The following is a 26,253-nucleotide window of genomic DNA, read 5'->3' on the forward strand; positions in this document are numbered from 1 at the left end:
AAGCAGGGGTGTTGAGGTGGCTATTGACCATATGGTTCTGGAGTTCAGGAATGACAATTGGGCTAGAAATAGAAATTAATGAGTCATCAGCATATAGATGATATTTAGAGCCAGGAACCTACATAAGATGATCAAGGGATTGAGAGAAGATAGAAAAGATAAGAGATCCAAGGACTGGGTATTGGAGCTGGGGAGATGAGGACAATAGTGAAGGATTCAGAGGAGGTGTCAACCACAAAGCAAGAGAGAAGCTAGAAGAGTGCAGTGTTGAAGACTCAAGGAAAGAGGAGAAGGATAAAGAAGAGAGAGGGGTACACTGAGTATACAGGCTACACTTCAGTGCTGTCGCAAATGGGGACTAAGAATTGCTCGTTGGTTTTAGCAACATGGAAGCCATCAGTAATCCTTTTCTTTTTGAAATGTTTTTATTTATTTTTGAAGGAGAGAGAGACAGCATGAGCGGGGGAGGAGCAGAGAGAGAGGGAGACACAGACTCGGAAGCAGGCTCCAGGCTCTGAGCCGTCAGCCCAGAGCCCGACGCGGGACTTGAACTCACGAACCGTGAGAACATGACCTGAGCCGAAGTCGGATGCCCAACCGACTGAGCCACCTAGGCGCCCCAAGCCATCAGTAATCTTAATGAGAACAATACTTTTGGATTGTTGGGTACAAAATCTTTATTATTTTGGATTGGAGATTGGAGGATAGCAATTGGATACAGCAAGAGCAGAGAGCGTTTCAGAGTTTTTGCCATAAAAAGGGCCAAAAGATGAGGCAATAGCTAGAGACGCTCAAGAGAGTCTGTGTTGTATTAAGGCTGTGAGAAATTACAGCATGTTTACATGATGATGGAAATGGTCTACACAGGAGGGGAAATTTTAATAATTTCCAAGAGAGAAGGATAATTTCAGGAACTATGTCCTTGAATAGAGAAGAAGGAATCCCATGCAAAAGCTGAGATTCTGGACTGAAAGGAGCAGAGATTGCTTACGCAGAGCAAAAGAAGGGAAGGCAGAACTTTCTGGTGTTAAAAATCCAGAAACAGCAAAATTGGAACCACCAGGTCAATAACAGTATTTAGATAGAGTTTAGTGTGCTTAGAAGAACAGTTCAAAAATGAGGTGCTGTTAAATTCAAAACTGACATGAGGGGTGCCTGGGTGGCTCAGTGGGTTGAGCTTCCGACTTCGGCTCAGGTCATGATCTCGCGGTCTGTGAGTTCGAGCCCCGCGTCGGGCTCTGGGCTGACAGCTTGGAGCCTGGAGCCGGCTTCAGATTCCATGTCTTCCTCTCTCTCTGACCTTCCCGCATTCATGCTCTGTCTCTCTCTGTCTCAAAAATAAATAAACATTAAAAAAAAACTGACATGAAACTCAGGAGCAAGACATTATGGATTGTCTGATAAAGAGAAAACAGGGGAGTTGTTTAAATTTTATAATGATCGGTTATTACAAAGGGGGTTCCAGGTGGCCAGGAATTGGTTAAAAGTGAGGGTCTGATACCATTTTAGAAAAATGACTCCGGTTTCTCTACAGGGTATCTTATAAAGTGAAAATGAGGAAGTAGTTGTTTAACCTTTACAATGAGTGGTTATTATAATTGGGGTTTCTGATCAGCAGGGGGTTCATTAGAGTATGAGTACCTCAAACCATTTTAGGAAGATGACCAAGTTTCTTTTACGACGATCGGAGGCGTTTACAAGAAATAACCTAAGTTAAGTTTCGCTTATGTTCATAAGCTAGGTTTAATTTTGCTTACGTGGCTTAAATGGTTTTGTCTCCTGAAGAAATTTTCAAGACCGGTCTCCATTTTGCATTTGATTTTTTTTAACATAATTTATTGTCAAGTTGGCTAACATACAGTGTATACAGTGTGCTCTTGGTTTTGGGGGTAGATTCCCGTGATTCATTGCTTGCATATAACACCCAGTGCTCATCCCAACAAGTGCCCACCTCAATTGTACATCATCCTTTTCCCCTCTCCCCCGCCTCCCCCCCATTCGCTCTCAGTTTGTTCTCTGTATTTAAGAGTCTCTTATGGTTTGCCTCCCTCTCTGTTTGAAACTATTTTTCCCCTTCCCTTCCCCCATGGTCTTCTGTTAGGTTTCTGAAGTCCCACATATGAGTGAAAACATATGATATCTGTCTTTCTCTGACTGACTTATTTCACTTAGCATAATACCCTCCAGTTCCACCCATGTTGTTGCAAATGGCAGGATTTCATTCTTTCTCATTGCCAAGTAGTATTCTATTAAATATATAAACCAAGTAGTATTCTATTAAATATATATTTATATATATATAAATATATAAAGCCCATTCACCTACCTACGTCTGTGCCCTTTTAACACTGGGCACAGACGTAGGTAGGTGAATGGGCTTCTCTTCTGATGGCTTCTATCTTCCCCGTGAAATAGCAAACCAAGATCATCAACTGGTAGTAAATATGGGGAAGGTTTGAGGAGAGAGAAAGTAGAAATTAGCCAAATGTGAAAGTGTGAGCAGACCTGAGATACGCAGTAGAATGGTCCACTGGAAGTTAGTGGTGGTGAATCCAAGGCAAGAATAGTCAGTGTGGCTGTGCATATTTCTCTGGTCCCATTCAGCTCTGATGGTGCAGTTTCACGGCAAGAGGACAGCTGGACTTGATCAGAGTTGGACTTTTGAGGGAGAACCCAGCAAGGGGAGCATGTATGTGAGAATGTAAATATAATGATGGGCCACAGAACTAAAGATGGGTAAGGAAGGAGTGTGGCCACCGAGTGGGAGAAGGACAGCGAGAAAGTGGTAGGCTCAGTGGACTTGGAGGTAGCAAGCAAGGATGAGTTGTTAGGTTTGGGGAACAGAGAGAGGGAACAGACTAGATGTGACGTGCAGAGTATAGAAGCGAGATGACTGGAATGGAAGGACTGGTAATGGCAGCCAAGGTTATGACTTGAGAGGATGGTTGGGTGGAAGGCAAGATGAACTGGAAGGAGGAAGTCAAGGAGCAGGTAGGCTAAGATAAGAAAGTATCACCTACCAAGAATTTCGGCAGGAATATTGGCAAGGGTGACAGCCAGCCAGGAGGGAAAGTCTTCAAAAAATGGGTGGGATGACTCTGGGGTTGGCAAATGACTGTGACATGATGGGCAAGGATGACCTGACATCAATGCCAAGACTTTAGGGAGACAACAAGGCATAACAGCAAAGAGTAGAGATTGGTGTTAGCCTGCTCGGGTTTGCACCCCGGCTCTGACATTGATTCATCATGTGACTTCCCATGTCACATAATCTCTCTGAGCTTCAGTTTCCTGGTCTGTAAACTGAGGACTGGGTGAGTGCATAACAGTTCCAGTCCATGGAGAGGGCCACTTAAACGGCTGGTATTGTTACTGCAAGGAAGACTAGGATATGGAAACTGAGGCACAGAGCAGTACTTTAATAAGCTGTATAAGGTCATTCAGCCAGTAGGTTGTTTTGGGACCGAACACCCAGCTCTGTCCACCTCCAAACCACTCTGAACCACCAGACCACACTACTCACAATGGTAATGAAAAATAATAGTTACAGTCACAGCATGGCTAACACATGTGACATGCCCCTCCTCCCCAACGCCAACTATGAGATAAGAGAGTCCTTTGCCTCCTTCTCTCCTTGGTGGTCTGCTACCCTCCCCACTCTGCACACCTTGCCCTTAAGGCCTTGGTGGTCTCCGGAAAAATCTGACATTTACTCGTGCTGAGACATGAAGTCCTTGAAATAAGATGCCTCCCTCGCTCCTGCAGACCCTGGCTTTGGATCAAAAGGAATCAGGTGCAAAGAATGGGTTTCCTTGCTGAGAAAGGGGTCCTACTGGGGACACAGCCAGGCTTTCTGGGATCCCCTAAAATCCCTGTCCTGTCTTTCCTCAGCGGCTTCCTCTCGTGACCGACACTGGCTTTGTTGAGCAATCTCTAGCAGACCGATGTGAGTGAGGCCCCCTTACCCCTGGGGTAGCTGGCAATAATAGCAGGCAGTGGCCCTGGGAAGGCCAACAAGTGGGGGTCAGCCATCAGAACTGATGTCCAGGGGCGCCTGCGGGGCTCAGTTAGTTAAGCATCTGACTTCGGCTCAGGTCATGACCTCACGGTCCATGGTTTTGAGCCCTACATGGGGCTCCCTGGAGCCTGCTTCAGATTCTGTGTCTCCCTCTCTCTCTGCCCCTCCCCTGTTTGTGCTCTGTTTCTCTCTCAAAAATAAACATTTTCGGGGCACCTGGGTGGCTCAGTCTGTTGAGCGTCCGACTTCGGCTCAGGTCATGATCTCACCGTCCGTGGGTTCGAGCCCCGCATCAGGCTCTGTGCTGACAGCTCGGAGCCTGGAGCCTGCTTCGGGTTCTGTGTCACCCTCTCTCTCTGCCCCTCCCCCACTCAAGCTCTGTCTCTGTCTGTCTCAAAACTAAATAAACATTGAGAACAAACTGAGGGTTGATGGGGGGTGGGAGAGAGGGGAGGGTGGGTGATGGGTATTGAGGAGGGCACCTGTTGGGATGAGCACTGGGTGTTGTATGGAAACCAATTTGACAATAAATAAATTTAAAATAAATAAATAAATAAATATTAAACATTTTAATGTTAAATAAATAAACATTTTTTAAAAATTAAAAAATAAAAGAACTGAAGTCCAGCACCCTCATAGGAAATCACTTGGACCAGAGATGTGAAGACACTAGTCTGGGGTCACACAGCTGCTTGCTGATAGAACAAGGGCTGGACCAAAGTCATCTGATGCCCAGTCTTTGTCTCGTTCCACAGCCCCACACTCAGGGACAAACTCAGGAATGGCTGACAAGGGATTGGGGGTGCCATTACCCACATTTAAAACACCTGTTTTATGAACAGTTGTGGAGATGAGCCTTCCTCCTCACTTTGGCACACGGAGAGTTTTCTCATGGCGCCATATGTTGTGAGGACCAAGTATAGATCTCTATGACAAATCCACACAGCTATTGGAGACTTTAAAGGAAATAATCAAAAAGCCAGAGTTCAAGGCAAAGGAGTTAAACAGTCCTCCATTCTGCAGCAGACCCAGACCATCCATCCAGGCTGGGAGCGGGCTGTGACGCCAGTTTCTCAGGCCACGCTCCCAGGTGGATGTGGCTGGGAAAGGGAGAGAGGGAGAGAGAATGCAGGCAGAAGAATGTGATAGAGGAGAAGGAAGGGGGAGGGGGAGAGAGAAGATGGAGAGGAAAGAGGAGGAGGGGGAGAGGGGGAGGAGGGGGAGGGGAGCAGTGGGAGGGGAGGATGGAGACATCACGATGGCAAGCATACACCGTATCACGCTTACTATGTGCCAGGCTCTCCGCTCTCCACAGCCTTTGGAGCAGCTGTTATTATTACCCCCACTTGATAGACGTGGAAACTGAGGCACAGAGAAGTAAGGAGAATGAGAACAAATCAGATCCCAGCCTGGGAAGGAAGGGGAAGCTTTGCCGGTCACTGTCACGGCCCCTCCCCCCTTGCTGGTGCCGACTGCAATGTACAACCAGGCTCAAGTTCCCACTCTTAACAAAAGGTTTTCCCTTCACCTTGTCCACAACATGCTACTGCTTCTAGAATGGTTTCCTTTTGCCCTCAAGGTACTTGAAAGAGGGGCGCCTGGGTGGCGCAGTCGGTTAAGCGTCCGACTTCAGCCAGGTCACGATCTCGCGGTCCGTGAGTTCGAGCCCCGCGTCGGGCTCTGGGCTGATGGCTCGGAGCCTGGAGCCTGTTTCCGATTCTGTGTCTCCCTCTCTCTCTGCCCCTCCCCCGTTCATGCTCTGTCTCTCTCTGTCCCAAAAATAAATTAAAAAAAAAAAAAAAACGTTGAAAAAAAAAAAAAAAAAAGGTACTTGAAAGAGAAACATAGCCTCTCTAGTCCCTGACCCTCACACTTCAGACTTCTTAAAAGTGGCTCCAACTGAACTAATGGCTGGACCCAGGGTTCCCTCCTCTCCAGCCTCTCTCCCTCTTTCTCTCCTTGAGCTGTCGCTGACCGCTGCCCCGCATCCCTGCTGACATTGGCATGACCTCCACCTACCTCATCAGCCATGTGCATCAGCCATGTGCAGGTCCCTCTACCTCTCTGAAATTCTTCCTGGGTCACCTCGCCTATGGGTTACTCTTAAATTAGCCAGCCCCAAAAATCCCAAGAAGGCTTTTGCGCACAAACCCCATGGCCCGGGCCCATGGTTTCCAGCTCTGTGGTGAGACATCACAATCACCCAATCCCAGTGCTAAAAGTCGAAGGAATGGGTCTGGGATTCTGCCCAGCATCGGCACGTTTTCTCAAGTCCCACTCCCCCACCCCCGCCAGGCAATTCTGCTGTGTGGCTGGGGTGGCAACGCACTGATGTAGGGCACTGAGTGTGTCTTGGGGGGAGGGGGACCAGGGGACACACTCAGGTGAGACAAAAGGGCAGAGGAAGCCCCCACAGGAAGGGAGAGGGGGCTAGCAAAACTTTCCCCCATGCAAAGGGCATGCCTGGTATCTGTCCTGCTTCTGGTTTCTTAAGCCACTTCTAAACTTTTTCACTTCTAAATCTTCCCCCCACATCCAAAAAATCCGATCTCCCTCCCAAGCTGAAAACGGTCTGCTAAAAAGGAAAAATAAGTAGAATAGACCAATTTCTCCTTATTAAGACAGCTCCATAAGAATTGTTTTATTGCTTTATTTGGAACTTGATTTTTTTTCTTATGAGATCAGGCAAAAATGAGCATTAGTATTCCGTGCACCTACAGAGGTGACCCTTGGTATTCAAGAAAAAATAACATAAAGCAATAGACTGTTCACATTAGGATCATGTTCAGTGTTATTTTTCCCCTAACACTGTTTTCATGATTCAGATAATTAAATGGGAGCATTAGAAGGTCCCTTCAAGGCCATTTGGTTCAGCCCCCCTTCCCATGAGGAATCAGGGAGGCTTCTTTCAAGGGGCATGATCTTACCATCAAACCAACCTAAGTTTCAATCCCAGCTTGGCCACTTTCTAATATAGGTTCCTCGGTTTACTTGTCCATAAAAAAGGGGTCACGATACCCACCTCCACAATACCACAGAGCTGTTGCAAAGAATGAATGAGTCAACAATAAATGTTAGTCCTCTCAGTTGAATTCTGAATGTTGAGTGCCATATTTGACCCTCTAACCATGACCACACACAAAAGCATTTTGACACAATCAGTTTCTGTCACTAGACCTTAAGATGCTCTGAGGCATCAGTCTCATTTGTAGGCAGACCACAGGGCCACCAAGGCAGAAGCCCCTTTTTGTCAAATATCTTCTCCCAGCAGTTTGCAAAGTGCTAGGAAGCACATCATTTTTGAGATGCTTTGGTTGGAAAGCAGTGTGGTAAAAGGGGATCCACACTAGGAGTCAAAATAATTGAGCTGACCCCATTTCTGCAAATTTCTGCCTGTGTGACCTTGGGTAAGCAGCTTAACCACTCTGAGCCTCAGTTTTCTCCTCTAAAGGTGAGGATGATAAAACTTGCTCTTCCCACTTACATATTGGGGGGGTGGGGGGTCAAATGAAATTGTTTCAGGCAGTAGCTCTCAATCAGGCAGGAGGAGTCATGGGGAAGTTCATCTTAAATCTCCATTTATATTTTTCAACGACACCTCAAACCCAACATGATTAATACCGAATTCATGCCCATCCCAAATCTGCTCCTTCTCTATGGTTCTCTGCATCATCAAATGGCAACACTATCCATACATAGGGTTGCTCAGGCTGGAAACCCAGGAATCATTAACTGCTTTCGCCTGCCCATTCTCATCTAACTCGTCACCCAAAATAACCGATAGACTCCATCCACTTCTGTCTACCTCCACCCTAGTCCCAGCCAATACCAGCTATTTCTTCGATCACTGCCTTGTAACTGGATTACCTTTCCCCACTATTGGCTCTCCATTGACTTTTCCTGATATTTCTCTCTCTGTCTCTCTCTGTCTCTCTGTCTCTCTCTCTCTCTCTCTCTCTGTCTCTCTCTCTCTCTCTCATACACACACACACACACACACACACACACACACACACACACACGTTAAAGCTGCTAAAAAAAAAAAAAAAAAAAAAACCTCCAAATGCTTTTGAGATAAAGACTAAAATCCTCAACACAGTCTGGCCCTTCGTCTGACTCTCCAATTTCACTTCTTACCATTCTCCCTACCCTCAGCATTGGCCAAGTGGCTCAGGGTTCATTTAGTTCCTTGAAACCAACATGCCACAGGGCCTTTGTGTATGCCTTCTCTTTTTCCTTGGACCTCTCCCAGTCTCTTCCCCCTGAGTAACTCCTACTCTTCCTGAAGATTTTTAGCTCTAGCACTGAATCACCACATCTTCAGGGAGTTGTGTCCTGGCTTCTCTGACTAAGCCAGTCCTCCCATTATTCCGCCTGTGCCCCCACCTCCTCTTCTCCATGGCATATGTCATGCTGGTAGTTTTATATTTTCATGTAAAAGAAGACATTCCATCTGATTTGTTGCTGACTGTTATATTCATAACATAAAACACGGTACCTAGCACATAGTAGGAATTTTATAAATATTTGTTGAATGAACGAATGTGGTTTGCAAAGGCAAATCTGAAGCCAACTCTTAAAAAAACAACAGCAACAAAACCCTCAGGTTCATTTTTAAGTTGCTAAGATATTTTGAATCACTCCAGTGCCAAGACTAGCTTTTGGCCTGATGGAACATCTTTATGCTACACTGTCTGAGATGCTCTCCCACCTCTCTGAACACTTAGGCAAACACGCCGGGTACCAACAGAGATTCTCAAACAATCTGCCTTCCCCAGCACTGAATTCTGTTTTCCTTGGATACCTCCCAACTGCTGACAAATTTTCCAGAAGCTCTTCCCTCTGGGTTAGGAGATCCTTTTTTTGCTCCCAGGCTTTTTAAAGCCAGCTTCAAGCCAGGAAGAACACTCCACAGCAGCTACCAGGCTGGCCCTACCGAGGGATTCATTTCAGGAGACTCTTCTGAAAATTATCTGGCTGACCTCTGCTCCTCCTGGCTGTGAAATACATAACCAGCAACACAGCAGGGCAGGAGGTGAGGAGCTGATCTTTCCATCCCTGTGAGGTGGGGCCTGTGAAGGAAGCCTGGGCATTCTTCTGCATCCTACACCAGAGGGCAGTTCTCAGATACGGCAACTGTGAGTGCCAGGTATATATGGAGAGAGCTAGAGCTAGAGACAGAGACAAAGAGAGGGACAGAGAGCTTCTGACCCAACAAGACTTAACCAGACATGAAAGATGGAATGTGCTATATTTTTTCTTTCTCAAGTCCTCAACATTGCATCCAGCAAAAATTGGTTACCCATTCTGTGGTGTGTGTTCTCGAAGTTCTTATTTGTATGAAAAGAAATGAGAGAGAGAGAGAGAGAGAGAGAAGGAAACAGACAGAGGGGAGGAGGGGAGGGGAGGGAGGGAGAAGTTAAGGAAGCAAGCAGAGGGATGGGAAGGGAGGTGGTAGAAAGAAGACACAAAGAGAAAGAGGCAATTATGGAGAAGAGAAGCTCATTCAGGGGGATTTTTTTTTTTAGTAAATTCCAACCCAAGGAAGCTGTGCACATGGGCTCCCCGTTTTCTCCTCCTGAAGCCTGAAGGCAAACCAAGATGCCGTGTCAATTACAGGAAAAATCAATGAAGATACTGTTCAGGAGTCCTTTTCGCCATTCCGTGCGGATGGTATCCTTCACTTTCTAGCACTGATTCATTTACTTCCAGCCTCTCTGGGGGCTGCTGACATATTGCTATCTCTGAAGAATCGGAAGCAAAATCACCTTTGTTTCTTACTGCAACTTTTCCTTCGTACAGTCTGTTTCAGGAGCAGCCACGTGACCTCACCAGCGGTATAGGACTGAAGGGCAGACCTCACTGGGCCAGGCCTCCCTGGGTGCCTCCTTCCACCAGCCCGGCATCTGCTCGAAGGAGCCCAGGGCCTCAGAAGGCCTCCAGCATGGAAGCAGAGAACCTCTCATATTTTTACACCTGGTTTCCTTCACTGTATCTGTCCTCAAATACATTAAAACCTGCTCCAATGCCAGTAGCTTCCCAGCTCAATAGCATTGTGGAAGCAGCCTTCTCAGACAAGGTTACCCCGAGGCAGCGGCATTGTGGTAAGAGAAGTAAGTGAAGGCGTTAGACACATGACAAACATCCCTGAAGCAGACTGGCCTTGGAAACGAGGCATGCAGCCAGTTGCGTGGCTGAAATCCCACCATGACAGAATCATTCATTTGAGCTAAGTAATGCCTTTATCCTTTGAGCACATTCTAGATTTTCAACCTAGGAGCGAGGCCAAACCTTCAGTCCCCAGACCAGTTTCCTATTGCTGCTGTAACAAGTAATCAAAAACTTTTGGCTTAGAACAACATAAACTTATTTTCTCCCAGATCTACAGGCCAAAAGTCTAAGATAAGTCAGTGGGGCTGCATTCTTTCTGGAGGCTCCAGGAAAGGATTTTTTTGTCCCTCGATTTTTCTACTTTCTAGAGACTGCCTGCATTCCTTGACTCATGACCGTCTTCCTCCATTTTGAAAGCTGCAGCAAAGCATCTTCCAATCTCTGTCTCTCTTTCTGTCTGTCTGTCTCTTTCTCTCTCTCTCTCTCTCTCTGCATTCATCATCGCATCACCTTTTCTGACTCTGCTTTCTTCGTCACTTCTCCTATTCTGCCTTTGATTCTCCAACCCCCTCTTACAAAAACCCTTTGGTTCTATTGGGCCCACCCCATTCATACAGGTTAATCTTCAAAAATACGTTAAATAATCATATCTGCTAAGTTCTTTTCACCATATAAGGGAGCACATCCATAGGCTTTAGGATTTAGGACGTGTGGGGGAAGGCATTATTCTATCTATCTACCACACTCCCCAATGGTTAATATGAGTGAATGATGCAATCATATTTCTTCCCAGCTAGTGACAGGGCAGATGAATGGAGAGACACAAGAGTGGGGTAAGAGAGGAATGTTGGGTACTAACAGGGGGTAACAGTGCAGAATTGAGACATAGAAGTAACACAGTATTGATTTCAGTGACTTTTCCCCTGATTTTGTGTGACTAAATTCAAGAAAAAAAGCAGTCAGTAGAACAGACCCCACTCCCCCCAGATAATTCAGAAAAACAGATTAAACAAAATTTGGTATTTTTCTACAACGGAATAGTACTCTGCCAGAAAAAAGTAATGAGCTATTGGTACGTACAACGACATGGTTGAATCACAAAAATATTTTGAGTGCAAGAGACCAGGCACAAAACTGTATTCTACATGATTGCATTTATAAGAAGTTCAAGAGCAGGAAAACTAATACAGGATGGAAAAAGTCAGAAAAAATGTCTATGAGAGGTGGGAATTGACTGGAAGGGGGCATAAAGGAATGTTCCTAGTGATGGAAACGTTCTAAATCTTAACTGGGGTTGTAGATACACAGGTGCATATGTTTCCCAAATTGTATGCTTAAGGTCTTTGCATTTCTCCATATATAAATTTTACCTCAGTTGCAAAATAAAAAAATAAAAACTATAAAAGATGGATCAGAAGATTAAAGCATACATGTAATCAGACTTCTTAGAAGAGAACTGAGGAACTGATATCAAGGCAATATTCAAAGAGGAAATAGCTAAGAATTGATGAGAGATAATGAACCCTCAGATTGGAAGTGTACAAGTGCCAAGCAGAGTAAAAAAAAGATACATCCCCACTTAGACACAGCATAATGAAACTGCAGAATATTAAAGATAAAATCATCAAAGCTACCAGAGAGAAATAGAGAGATTACCCACAAAAATATATTCATTAAATATGCTCATTTAACCTAACCTTGCTCTTTCAACACAACAATGGATGCCAGAACACAACAGAATATCTTCAAAATGCTGAAGGAAAATGCAATAAAAACTATACAGTCTGCTAAATGATCATTAAAGAGTAAAGATGAAATAAAGACATTTTAAATATACAAAAGCTAATAATAGACTTTTTTTAACTATCCACACGACCTCTTTGTATAAACTACCAACAGGTGTTCTGCAGCAAAAAGAAAAGTCAAAGTAGAGGTATGGTGTGAGCCACCCAATGAACCCAGTAATTGTAAAACACACTGGCAGCTTTTCATTAACTAGTAATACAGTCAGTCGAAAAGACTCACTTTTATTTTGAAAGGTAAAATAATATAAAAGAAATATAATGAATGTTCACTGTAGAAGATTTAAAAAATACAGAAATTTATAAAGAACGTATAAAAATCACCTATTGTCCAGCACCCAGAGATTGACTGCATTGCTATTTCTGTTGACCCTGTAATCACCACTGAGGCACAGTGCCAGTGCATATTCTGTGCAAGAAATTTTTAATTATATACATTGTTATATTGGGTGGTATTTCCACAATGAATACAACCAAAATCTTCTGATTTGCCTTAGAAGTCTACTATTTTCTATAATGTTACTATAAAGATCCTTGTGGAGATATATATATATATATATCCATTTTATAAGTCACTATTTTGCTAGGATAAATCTCTAGCAAAGACTGTTCTAGAAAATTCTGAACCATCATGACCTGGTCTTGTTGGAGCTGATATAGACCTTTCAGTTCCCCTCAAACAAACGACATTGAGGGGTGCAACATGTTACTTCAACAACGTTACCAAGAATATATAATGGAAAAGAATAGTCTCTTCAACAAATGGTGTTGAGAAAACTGGATATCCACATGCAAAAGAATGAAACTGGGCCCTTATCTTACACATAAAAATAAACTGAAAATGGATTAAAGACAGACCTAAGACCTGAAACTATAGAACTCCCAGAGGAAAACAGGGGGAAAGCTTCATGCACAGGTCTTGACAATGAGTTCATGGATATGACATGAAAAGCACAGCTGCCAAAAGCAAAAATAGACAAGTGGGATGATATCGAACCAGAAAAGCTTCTGCACAGCAAAGGAAACAACTGACACAGTGAATGGGAGAAAATACTTGTAAACCATGTATTTACCCATCTGATAAAGGATTAATTTTCAAAATATATAAAGAACTCCTACAGCATAATGGCCCAAAACAAACAATATTAATAACTCAACTAAAAAAATGGCTAAGGACTTGAATGGACATTTTTCCAAGGAAAACATACAAATGGCCAACAGATACACGAAAAGATGTCCAGCGTCACAAACTGTAACAGAAACGCAAATCAAAACCACACTGAGATATCATCTCACGTCTTTCTGGATGTGATTATTAAAAAAAAAAAAAAGATAACAAGTGTTATTGAGGATGTGGAGAAAGTGGAGCCCTTGCACACTGTTGGTGGGAGTGAAAAATGGTGTAGCTATGAAAAGCAGTATGGAGGTTCCTCAAAAAATTAAAAGTAGAATTTCCAGATGATCCAGCAATCCTGCTTCTAGGTGTACGTCCAGAAGAATTGGAATCAGGATCACAAGGAGATAGATCTGTGTTCTCATGTTCATGGCAGCATATTCCCAAAGGCCAAGATGTGGAAACAACCCAAACGCCCATCAGCAGATGAAAACATGAAGATAATGTGGTGTATACATACAACGAAATATTATCCAGCCTTTTGAAAGAAAGAAATCCTACAATATGCAACAACATGGGTGAACTTTGAGGACATTGTGCTAAGTGAAATAAACCAGTCACAAAGGAACAAATATTACATGATTCCACTTGTACGAGTGGAATTAGTCAAACCCATAGGAACAAAGAATAGAATGGTGGAGGGAGAAACAGGGAGTTACCAGTCAATGAGTATACAGTTTCAGCTATGCAAATGAGTAAGATCTAGAGATCTAACTGTACACAATTGTGCTGTAGATAACAATATTGCTTTTATACACTTAAAACTTTGTTATGAGGGTAGATCTCATATTAAGTGTTCTTATAATACAATTTAAAATTTATTTAATTTTTTTGGGGCACCTGAGCAGGTGGCTCAGTCGGTTGAGCATCCGACTTCAGCTCAGGTCATGATCTCCCGGTCCATGAGTTTGAGCCCCACGTTGGGCTCTGTGCTGACAGCTCAGAGCCTGGAGCCTGCTTTGGATTCTGTCTCCCTCTCTGTCTGCCCTTCCCCCACTCACTCACACTCTCTCTCTCTCTCTCTCTTAAAAATAAACATTAAAAATTTTAAAAAAAATAATAAAGTTTATTTAATTTTTTTAAAAAAGAGGTTATGTTTAATGTTTATTTTTGAGAGCAAGAGAGAGAGAGAGACAAAGCATGAGCAGGGGAGGGGCAGAGAGAGAAGGAGACACAGAACCCGAAGCAGGCTCCAGGCTCCGAGCCATCAGCACAGAGCCTGATGCGGGGCTGGAACTTGTGAACCACGAGGTCATGACCTGAGCTGAATTCCCACGCCTAACCAACTCAGCTGCCCAGGCACCCCCAAAAAAGATGTTGTTTTGAATCAACCTCTGCCACTAAGCAGCCAGTTGCTTCCCTGGGCTCCCAGATTCTCCTAAGTCACGCGAGAGTCAGGCAGAGGATTTATCAGGTCCTCCCTGCTCTAACATCCAGTGATTCTTCACCAGACAGGCAGATGCCCTTCTACTCAAACTCCCAATGAGCAGGCCTGACCCAATCCAAAAAGAACTCTCCCTTCCCCCCAGAAAAGGCCCTGGCTCTAACACAGTGGAAATTTCTCTCTAATTCCAGCTCCCTGGGCAAGTGACACTGAGAAGCGAGAGCTTCTTGCAGAGAGAGGTGATTCCCCCCCTGGGTGGGATCGGATTTCCCCAGTGAAGACTGACCAAGGTGCTGTGCAGCAGGCCGGGTCAGCTTCTTTTGTGCTCGCTCCCTGGGGCCAAGGGTGTCCTGTCTCCTCCACCTCTGGCCCTTCACACCCAACAGACCCACTGACGAATATTTTGCTCTCGCGCTTCCCACAAGCAGACGACAGGGAAGGCAAATCCTCTGAAACCTGGGAAGAGGCATAAAGAGATCTATAGCAAAAATCTGTTTTCACTTTAAAAATGCATTTGCTTTTTATTCCATAGTCTTTCTATATGTATTTTACTGTAAAAACCGTTGCCCCATTCTTCAAGTAAAACTGATACAGCCAGAAAATACATCACATTCATCTTATGGCTGTGTCCCCCAGCACATGGGACACCCCCACGGAGGGTACACTAGCTGGTTAGAGAGGCAGGGGATCTCTCAGGACTCCTCCTTCCACCCCCCACCCTCAGTGCCTACTCGGCACCTGCTTCTAGTTCTCAGTTCGAGGGCCCCTCCACTTGTCACTGCTGGATTCATACTTGACCCTCAGGGTCTGTAGCCTTGGCAGTTCCTTCAACCCAGAGACCCCTCTTTGTTTTAGAGGAGGACGCCGTGTTACAGTCCTTAGACCCACAGCACCCTACTTCCAAGCACCAGGAAGAAAGGGTGGCCACTCTGACGCTACATGCCAAAATTCAGTGTCCTGGGGGACTGTGTCAGATCAGGCCCCCCTGGCCAAACCCCTGTCGCCCACATCTGTATCTAGGTTAAGTCTAGCCAAAGACAATTCTTAGGGCAGCTGAAAAGAAGAAAAGTGGGGTGGGGTAGGGGAGAAGGTTGAGCAGATCAACCCAAGAATAAATTAAAAACTGAAATGTAGACAGTCAGCCCCAACGATGGGGGTTGTCTCTACAGGGGCACCAAGGTGTGTGGCTTGGGTGGGGAGAGTTGCGACCACACGCCTAATGTCTCACCCAACCAAGAGCAGCCTCCCCCGCTAGGGAGGAGCAAACCCAGCTCTTCAGGCCCTTGGGGATACACCAACTATTGGCACAATTTGCAAAAACACTTGCTCAAATCACTGGTGCCTTAGAGTAATTGTTTCCTTTCCCCGCTACTCCAGGACTGGCAGCCTGGAATTTTCCATGAGAAACCACTGGTGGTACCAGCCAGGAATTTCTAGAAATCGATGGTCTCCAAAGTTTTTTTTGACCACCCATCTCTCCAGGTAAGAAATTTTAAGTGTGTTCCCAATATACGTACATTTAAAACTATAAATTTACATTTATAATAAATTAAATAAATAAATACATTTATAATAAACTATAAATTTATTTATAATAAATTACATTTATAATTTATAAATTATATACAACTGTACTTGTATATTAGGACAATTTTAAGCATACACAGAAATAGGCATTTTTGAAGAATGAGTCGAAAATTAGATTACGCAAATAAATCTAATGTTTCTCCCTCTACTCCATCCAGCCAATCACCAGGTACAACCCTCTTTGAAGGCCATGGCTGTAAGCATCCTCCCTGTCTGTTACTCTTTTGTTCCTTAAACTTTTCTGGAGGTGTCGTGTCTCTGCTCAGCCATTCGTCTCAGATGTGCCAACTTGCTAGAGAACAGGAATTTCTTTGTCCTGTGGATGAATATGTCTGAGGGTGGGAAGAAGGATCCTCAAACTCGAAGGATCAGTCTTACACATTCTGCAAACAATTCAAAGTGCTTAAGTGGCCACTGTGTGCCTGGCACTGTGTTGGGTACTGAGAAGCATACAGGGAAACACAAGAATGAGCTGGGCATGGAACTTGCTCTCTGGAGCACCCATCTCTGCCACTGGGGATGCACACATCACTCAGATTCAGGGCAGCTGGGTAAGTAAGAGAAATAATGGACCATAGGAATATGACAGGAGAGTTGAAAGGTATGTGCTGCGAGCTGGTCTCTGAAGGATTCGGCAGGATATTGCCACGGGGGATAGGACTCCCCGCAAACTTAAGGTAATCAGATGTCTCCAAACTCAAGGTAATCAAATATGCCAGATGGGGCTGTCCTAATGAATATCCTGTCCCAACCTCTATTGGACGTGGGAAACCACAGGAAGAACGTGCCTTCTCTTTGAACCAGGCAGGCCTGGACTCCAGTGTTAGCCCTTCTACCAGCTAGCTGTGCGACCCACAGCAAGCCACTCCACTTCCCTAGGTGACAGCTACTTCACCTGTTACATTCAGATACCACAGTTCTCAGCATTGTTACAGAGTGTAAATAAAACAACACCCCTCAGCATCTACTATGTAAGTATGGTAAATATGGGCTCCCTCCAGAGAACAGCACTGGAGAGTGCCCACGGGGATGGAAAAGCTCCCAGTGGCCTCTACTGTCTTCAGGGAGCCCTCTGGATTGACCATTCGTGAATGTGTGTCCCACCTTTCTGACCAATTTGTATTTTCATCCTGGCCCATCTTAAGGCCCACAAGTGTTTCCGTTAAGAGCACAAGATGGAAAAGCAAACTCTCTTGGTTCGAATCCTGCTCTCCCATGTGCCACCTGCAGGCTTGTTAGCCAGCCCCTACTATCTCAGTCTCTTTTTTTAATTATTTTTTTAATGTTTTATTTGTTCTTGAGAGAGACAGAGACAGAGCACAAGCGGGGGAGGGACAGAGCGAGAGAGGGACACAGAATCGGAAGCAGGTCCAGGCTCTCAGCTGTCAGCCACAGAGCCCAACACGGGGCTCAGACTCCCAAGCCATGAGATCATGACCTGAGCCAAAGTCGGACACTTTACCGCCTGAGGCACCCAGGCGCCCCTCTCAGTCTCTTTTAAAAAGAGCATGTATGCATTCATTTAGCAAGTATTCATTTTGCACCTACTATGCACCAGACTCTGTTCTGGCATATACCACAAAGCTGAGATACAGCAATGAACAAAAGAGACAGAAAGCCCAGGTCTAGAGGAGAATGTGTTACACAATGAGCCCGGAACATCTCTTTACCCAAGAAAACAAGGCAGCTATCCAAAGTCATTTCAAAAGATCTCAGGAGCCAACTTGAAGAGACTCCTATTGGTGGAGGAAGAGCATCAAAAAAGATAATCAGAGGTCACTGAAATGCATCCCATTTGTAAAAATCCAAGAGTTCATACTGATATTTTTCAAACGATCACATTTTGAGGATGCTGGGTACATTATCCTGAAAGCTGAAAAGAATACAATAAAATAAAGCATTTAAGTCACCCTTCCTGAATGAGCTGTATCTCAAGGTAATTCAATAGTTTAAGAGAGGATATTTCATGCTCTAGGAATGAATTCTATATTTTGGATAATAAATGGAGAAGAAATGATAGAATAGCACCATCTTGTAACCAACTAACGAATTAATGGATCTGGGTAAGATCATCAATGACTTCTCATACCACGAAAAGAGACAACTAGGTATTACATGACTCCTGACACAGTACCACCTCTGAAGAACTCCTGGCAAACAGCAAAACCAACATGAATCTCAAGAAGCTTCCAGATCTACCAGTCTGTAGGAAATACAGGGGACAGAGGAACGTGTTAAATACTACCATGGGTATGCAATCAGCAAGATCCAAGACAAACCACCCAGTTTCTTCCACAGTAATTTCAAAGGCAGAAAAGAGGGAGGGGAATCTAGGAACATAAACACAGTATCAGTCAAATGCAATTGATGGATCTTAAAAGTACCGATACAAACTCACTACTGAAAAGTCATCTATGGGTACATAACGGGTACAGTTTCGGTTTGGGATGATGAAAAAAATCTCTGAGATGGATAGCAGAGATGGTTGTACAACCGTGAGCTTAATGCCACTGGTGTGTGCACTTAAAAATTAGCAAAATAGTCCGTTTTATGTGATATATATTTTATCACAATAAAAAATCATTTGTGAGACTACTGGAGAAATTGGAACACTGACTGGATATTTGATGACATTAAGCAATTGCTATGGTTGTACTTTAAGTGTTCTTGTCTTTTAGAGACACGTATTGAAACATTTGCAGGTTAAATGGTATGGTGGCTATCATTTGCCTTAAATTAATCCAGTGGTGTGGGAGGGGGTATGAATGATACAAGATTCCCCAAGAGTTGATGATTATTATAACTGCATGATGAATATAAGGGATTTATTGTATATTTGATATGTTCCATAATACAATGTTTTTTAAAAATGCCTTACCACATAGAGTTTACCATTTGTCTGTGGTAAAACAAACAAATAAATAAGCAAAATATACATTATAAGGTAATGAGTGTTATGGAGAAAAAAAAATAAGCCAAGATTATTGGAGGAAATGCAAGCTGGAAATATAGATTTGCAAACTTTCATGCTAAATGGAGTAAGTCAGAGAACAACAAATAGTGCATGATTTCATCTATATGTGGAATTGAATAAACAAAACAAACAAAATAAAACTGATAAAGAATGGAGGAGAGGGAGTCTGGGGGTAGGTGTAGGGGGTGAAGGAGGTCAGTAGGCACAGATTTCCAGTTATGAGATCAATAAGTCATGGGGCTATAATGCACAGCATCGTGCATATTTGAAAGGTGCCAAGAGAGTAAATCTTAAAAGTTCTCATCACCAGGAAAAAAGAATTCTGTAATTATGTATGGTGACAGATAGTAACTAGACTTATTGTAGTAATCATTTCTCAACGTATATAAATATCAAATAATTATGCTGTACACCTGAAGCTAATATAATATCATATGCCAACTATACCTCATAAATACATACATACATACATACATACATACATACATACATACATGAAATACTAAAAATATTTCAGAAATTTTCAGCATATTTAAAGCCAGGAGACTAGTTGAGTTCATCTACGGAATGAGCATAGCTAAAAAATAGTAGTCTGAGTTGTGGGTCCTGGGACCCTTCATGGTTGATGGTTTAGGGAGCTGAGTAGAATCTAGGAAAAAACTGGGTTCTCTGGAAAGGTATAAGCAAAAGCCTGGTTACAGTGGGTTCTGGGGAGAATTGGAGACATGAAGAATAGGCAACTTTTTCAAATATACGATACCATATTGTTAACTGCATTGTATTGTACACTTAAAAGTTGCTGAGAGTTGATCTGAAGCATTCTCACCCCAAAAATAACTGGGGGTATTAACTACGTTAACTATGTGCGGTGACGGATGTGTTAATTATCTTGATCTTGGTAATCATTCTACAATGCATATGTACATCAAATCATCACATTTTACACTTTAAATTATACAATTACATTTGTCAATTGTTCCCCGGTAAAGTTTAAAAAAAAGAACAGACAAGTCTTTTGAGGAGGTTTTGCTATAAAAGGGAACAGAAACCTGGGGAGGTAGCCGGAGGAGTGTGTAGAGTCAAGAGAAGGATTTTTTTTCCAGGGGTGGGAGAGATTAAAGTGTGTTGGTAGGCAGTTGGGAGTGAAATAGCAGACAGCAACGATTCGATGATGCAGGAGAAAAGAATGCCCTTGGGGAGGCAAGGGCAGACAGGGTCTAGTGCGTAAGTACTTCATCCATGGTAACAGGAGGGAGGGTGGATGGTATCACGTTGACACAGAGTCACCAGGTAGTAAGGACATGCAGCTGGCGAAGCTGGGGGAGGAGGTGTGACAGGTATCCATGTGAGTGGAGCAGAAGCATGAAAAGACCCAGGAAATACAGAGGAACTGTCAGGATAATGACTGCACCTCCAGCATAAAGTTGTAAGAACTCTTAAGTGGTCTTTAAGAACACCTAAAGCGCTTCGAATAGTGCCTCACATAATAATAAACACATGGTAAATATTAGTTCTTAATTTTTTATTATAAGGCCCCTCTTCCCAAATTCTCTCCATCTTCAAGAATTGCCACTACTTCCAACGTACAAAGTTGACTGAAGCCCCAAGTCGTCTCCATTGGATACTTCTTGGGATGAAGCCTTGGAGAACAGCTGCGTTATCTCAAAATCAACAGAGCCATCCCTGCCACAGACGTCTCCCTGCGCAAGCCTGCAGAGGAGTCAGCCCTGGAAGGCATCCCCCTGGCAGCAGGCACAGCGATAGAACGCTGTGTCCCACTGAGAGGAGAGACCATTCAGATCAGGTAGCCCCTTGTTGGTAATTAGAGTCCCCGCTTTGGAATTTCACCAGGACCTGTGGTGTAGCACATGGTACAAGTAAGAGATTAAAAACAGCTACGGGGTTGCAGGCTCCGGGGGTTCTGTGCTGTGACCCTCTACAGTGAGCTGCCAGCATGAGAGTGGGTTAACTGATGAAGATGGAGATGACTCATCCGTGTGCAGACAGGAGCAGGTGGCTGGGGAGACACTGGGTACGAAGGTGGGAAGTACTGAGCCAGGAGTCCTAAGGCTTGGGGTGAAATCTTGGCTCTGCCACATGAACTATGTTACCTTGAACTATTCAGGTTCCTTTTGTGTAAATAGAAGTGGTGATGATGATGATGATGATGATGATGATGATGATGATGATGGTGATGATGATGATGATGATGGTGGTGATGGTGATGATGATGATGATGATGATGATAGCTTTACTCCGATTCCAGTGAAACACAATCCCTGCCATTCTGAAGTGCATGCTCCAGAAAGAAGAGAGATGGGAAGGAGCAAGACACTCTTATCAGCTGTCTTCTGTTTGCACCTCCAGAGTCACACTCCACTCCACTCCACTCTGCTCCGTGTCCTGGGACATGGACCTAGATCTGAGCTGCATCGATGAGCTTCCTTGCTTTCCAGTGTTAGGTTCAGCTAACCCAAGACCCCACCTGCAGGGACACCTGGGTGGCTAAGTCGGTTGAGCATCAGACTCTTGATTTTGGCCAAGGTCATGATCCCAAGGTCAGAGGATCAAGTCCTGCGTCAAGTTCCGTGCTGAGCATCGAGCCTGCTTAAGATCATCTCTCTCTCTCCCTCTGCCCCCCTCCCCCACTCATGGTCTCTCTAAAATAAAATAAAATAAAATAAAATAAAATAAAATAAAATAAAATAAAATAGACCCCAGGTGGAGATCAGAGACTGGTAGAAGTGTGAGGTCATGCATCTAGTTGCCACAGGCTGGCTGCATCCCTCTTCTAAAGGCCACAGCTCATATAGGCTGTCCCCCTCATCACTTACCCTGTCCAAGTTCTTATTTTCTTGCCCTTCTGGTGGGGGGGGGGGGGGGTAAGAGCTCCTCACTGTCATTAGTCCCATGATGCTTCATCATCCCTTACTGGCCCCTGTAAGCCCTGCCTACACCCTTATTAAACTTTTTCTTCTGCCCATTTTGGTGGTGTCTACGATTTCCTCCAAAGATCTTTCTTGAGTTCTCTTTGCTAGTAAGTACTAGACTCTTCTTTTTTCCAGACTCTAATTTCGTCTCTTAACTGAATGCAGAAATAATTGACAAACACTTGGATCATACTTATTGGGCAGTTAATGCATACCAGGTTTCACTTAGGTTACAAAAAGAAGAAAAAAAAAGTACCACTTCACTGCAAAGGACCTAAAAATCTCACTTAAAAAGTCAAGGCATATGTACATCAAAAAGCACAATGTGCGTGTACAAACATGCTTGATGAGTCTTTCCCTCCTAACTAGATGGAGAAAGCTGAGTTTCAGTTGCTGAGTCCCTGGGCCACTTGCCCACCCTCGTCCCCTACAAACAAGGTCCCCACCGCACCAGGAGGCATCATAGGGAAACTACAGGATGCAAGTTGTCAGATTTCCTATTGTAGAACATATTCTATCAAATCTCCAGTTTATTCATCTATATCCCTAACAGGTCAGTGAGCTCTGTGAGGAAAGAAATCCTATTCATCTTGTCGACCATTCTCTTCTTATCTGAACCACTGTGGGGGGCTCCTAGCTGTCTTCCCTACTTAACCCTTGCCCCTCATCCCAATAGCCATTCTTCACACGGTATCAGGAGTGGTTTCCAAAACTGTAAATCTAACCCTACTGCTCCACTGCTTAAGACCTTCCAAGGACTTCCCACTGCAACCAGGATAAAGTCCAACCCCACATGCTACAAGGGCCTATGGGATCTGGAGTCAGCCTCCCTCTCACCATACTCCCACACTAATCTTTCTGTACCTCACACATGCCAGGTTAAGTCCAACTCTTGGGCCACTGACTTGCTGTCCCCTCTTCCTGCACCATCTGGTTGGCTCCTTGTTCCCTTCTAGGCCTCAGCTCAAAAGTCACATCCTCTCTCACACTTCCTTTTACAGTTTATACATAGCAGCCAGCACCATATGAAATAATTTTGTTCACTTATCATCTGTCACTTCCACAGTATCATGAGAGTGGGACCTTCTCTATCTCATTCATGTCCAGATCCCCAGAGCAGGCAACACTGCTTGGGCACACAGTATGTTCTTGCTAAATATTTAGCGAACAAAGGCATAGTATTCAGGTGAACTCAGAGATGTTCGGGAGGAATATATTAGAAACAGAGAGAAGTTCCTTAAGCAATAGTAAAAGAGAAATAAACAAACTGACTCCTTATGTCGTTTTAGCAAGTAACTGACAAGAGCTGCAGGAAAGAAAGGAAGAGCTGGGTCCCCATGCAGGGAAGGTGTTGGGGACTATATCCCTGGAAACCTTATAAGGCTGGAAAACTGTCCTTCACATAGACTGACAGGGGGTAGGGAGCCATGCAAAGCCACCTCACTCTTTTATACCCTCTTCCACATTGTCTTCTTTCTCTCCTCCCACCTTTCCTTCATCTCCTCTCATTCGGTACCAAAAAATTGCCCTCATCTAGCACTATCAGAAAAAAGTCTCTCTTCAAGAGGTCCAGAGTCATTAGACCAGGGACCAGATTTTATTTTAATAATCAGAATTTAAACAATGTGGTATGGGCACTATGTCAGTTAGGATGCCTTTGGCCAAATTAAATCCAAACTCAACTGGTTTAAACATTAAGGAAGATTTATTTTCTTTCATAGCTAGCGGTCATGGTAAAGGGATGCTGTAATATCAGTTAGATCAATTCCTTGTGAAATCCTCAAGGACCCAGTACCTTCTGCCCTTCTCCCTTATCATCTACAGTATTAGTTTTGTCCTTAGCTGTCTCCCCTCATGGTCCCAAGATGGCTGCCACCATTCTAAACCTCACAACAATATTCAGGGAAGGAGAGCAACTACTCTTCCTTAGGCATCATTTTAAATTTGAGGTAATAGTCTTCCTCAAAAACCCTCCCAGGCACTTCCCTTCATGTCTCATTGGCCAGAAGGAGCCCATACTCCCCTTAAAGCAGAATGCGGCAAGAAAACATAATTACCATTTCTGCTCAAGAGCAAAAGATAAGTGTTGGAGAGTTTGCCAACAGAGTCAGCTTTGGTACCCAGTCAGGAGTCTCACTCTGTTCTGAGGTAGTAGGTAGAAGGTACAAAGTTACCCAAATTTCAATGTAATAATCATTGTGAAATTTGGTATGTGAAAAGATGGTTTAGCCCTAAATTTCAAAATAATAGGAAACTATGTAATTGATGAAAGCAGAGAGAGCCTAATTCTAATTCTTCTGTGGAGAGTGGGGGATAGTAGGGAATGGAAAGGGAAATGGGATGCTTTCTCAGAGGAGATGCCAATAATTAAGCCAACATATCTTGACATTACTATATACCTGGCCCTATGCTAAGTGCATTGCATAATTAACTAATTTTTATCCCTTGAATAGCCCTCTGACATAGTTACTACTCTTTCCTATTTTAAGATAAAGAAACTGAGGCACGGCGAAATTAAGTAGATTTTCCCAGATCACCAATTTAGCTAACTGATTCCTGGATTCAAGCCCAGGCAGGCCAACCCCAGACCCATTCTTTTATTTAATCCCTGGGCTATTCTTCCTCTCTAATCTTGCCAAAAAGCTTTTCAAAGGGACAAATACAAGTTTTAAACCCAGATGGTTTAACTAGAGGTAGGAAGTCTAGGCAGAAGGAACAAGTAAACCTGCTAGAAAGTTATTACCTGGTTCAAGCAGGAGGTAGTTAAGACCTAGTTAAATGGTCCTAAATACAAAAAAAAAAAGAGGCAAAATTGAGGCAAATTGAAAAGTATGTTATTTTCAAAGGAAGAAATACTAGTACTGACATTGATATAATTACTTGCGGGTGGGTGTCGTCAGAATAGTCTCATGCCAGCAACCTTAAGAAAAATTGAATTTCTATAAAGGATTCACAAAACTTGGAACTGAATTTAGAAAGCTATTCAGTGTCGAAGCAAGTTGCATCACAAAGTCAGACTGATAGTTCCTCCAAATCTGCCATTAATGTTCTCTATGTTGTCTCTCTACATTCCAAGGGAACTGCGAGCCTTCCTCCCTGGTTACCATATGAGTAACTGGCCAATGGATGGATGGACCCACTCCTGGTCCAGTCAGTGCCCCGGGCACAGCCTAGCACTCTTTCTCCACCAGAGGCCATGGGCAAGGCAGTGTCAGCCAAATGGGGAGACCATGATGTAGGTCTGGGTAAAGGAGAAAGATGATCCAAAGGAGAAAGATGATCCAGGACTGGAAGGATGAGGCTGTTGGAAGCAGTGATGTGGGTAGCAAGCATTTTAAAGAGCTATTTTGTAGAAGGAAGGAAGATGTGCTTAGTGTTGAGCCGGTTTGGTTTAAGAAGATGGTGGCACGTCCAAGAGATGGCATTAGAGGGGCAAGACTTGAATGCAAGTCCGAACTGCATACCCAGATCTGAGATTCAGTCAAGTAGGTCCATTCATCAAGCTAGTGAGCATGTGTCTGTCCTAGGTTCTAGAATGGTCCTGGGTTCTAGAATTGTAGCAGTGATTGGAAGAAAGGCTCTGCTCTTACATGGCTTATGTTCTAACATCCAAGCCCTTGCAAATAAATGACCCCTTGCACAACCTTCCCACACGCTATTCCTCTGAACCCTATGTAACCATGCAGAGAAAAGAGTAAAGTCAAAGTCATGTAAGTTGGGAAGACAAAACAAAGAAGGTGAAGAAGAAAATAAGAAAATAAAAGGGTGTCACTAGAGAAGAAGAGGAAACCAGGAGAGTGTCATTTCATTAAAACCAGAAAGGAGTGAGTTTAAACAAGAAATTAATGTCCAATTGGTCCAGGCTAGTAGTGAAGAAAAAAACCACTGAATTTGACATGAGCATTGCCATTGGTCAGCTTCTAACAATGGTTTTTGATCCTAACTGTGCATCAGAATCACCTGAAGAGCTTTAAGACACATGGATGCCTGGGAACTACCTGCAAAATCCTGATTTAATTGGTTTGGGGTGAACCTGGACCCCGGAATTAATTTTCCGTTGTTCAGGTGACTGAAATAAACAGGTAGAGGTGAGAAACATTGCTTTAAATAAAGCAATATCAGCAGTAGAAGCTAGATTGCAGAGGGAAAAAAAAGAGGGTAGAGGAACTAGCAGTCTTAACATCAGACATGGATGTTTAGCTTCAGTCTCCTCCTGCCTGTCTGTGTGATTTAACCTCCTTGTGTCTTATCTGTGAAATCAGGATAGAAATAC

The 26,253-nt window shown here is 43.8% G+C and overlaps 1 protein-coding gene across 1 annotated transcript in view; it reads left to right on the forward strand.

Annotated features, from left to right (window-relative positions):
- ST8SIA3 (ST8 alpha-N-acetyl-neuraminide alpha-2,8-sialyltransferase 3) overlaps positions 1-26,253 on the forward strand; it is a 79,558-nt gene that overhangs the window by 36,901 nt on the left and 16,404 nt on the right. The window contains 1 exon segment of the mRNA XM_042909708.1: positions 20,726-20,854. Within this exon segment, the coding sequence (XP_042765642.1) occupies positions 20,726-20,854 (129 nt within the window).

The sequence above is a fragment of the Panthera leo genome, chromosome D3 (assembly GCF_018350215.1).
Source record: "Panthera leo isolate Ple1 chromosome D3, P.leo_Ple1_pat1.1, whole genome shotgun sequence".
In the NCBI taxonomy this organism is placed as follows: Eukaryota; Metazoa; Chordata; class Mammalia; order Carnivora; family Felidae; genus Panthera; species Panthera leo.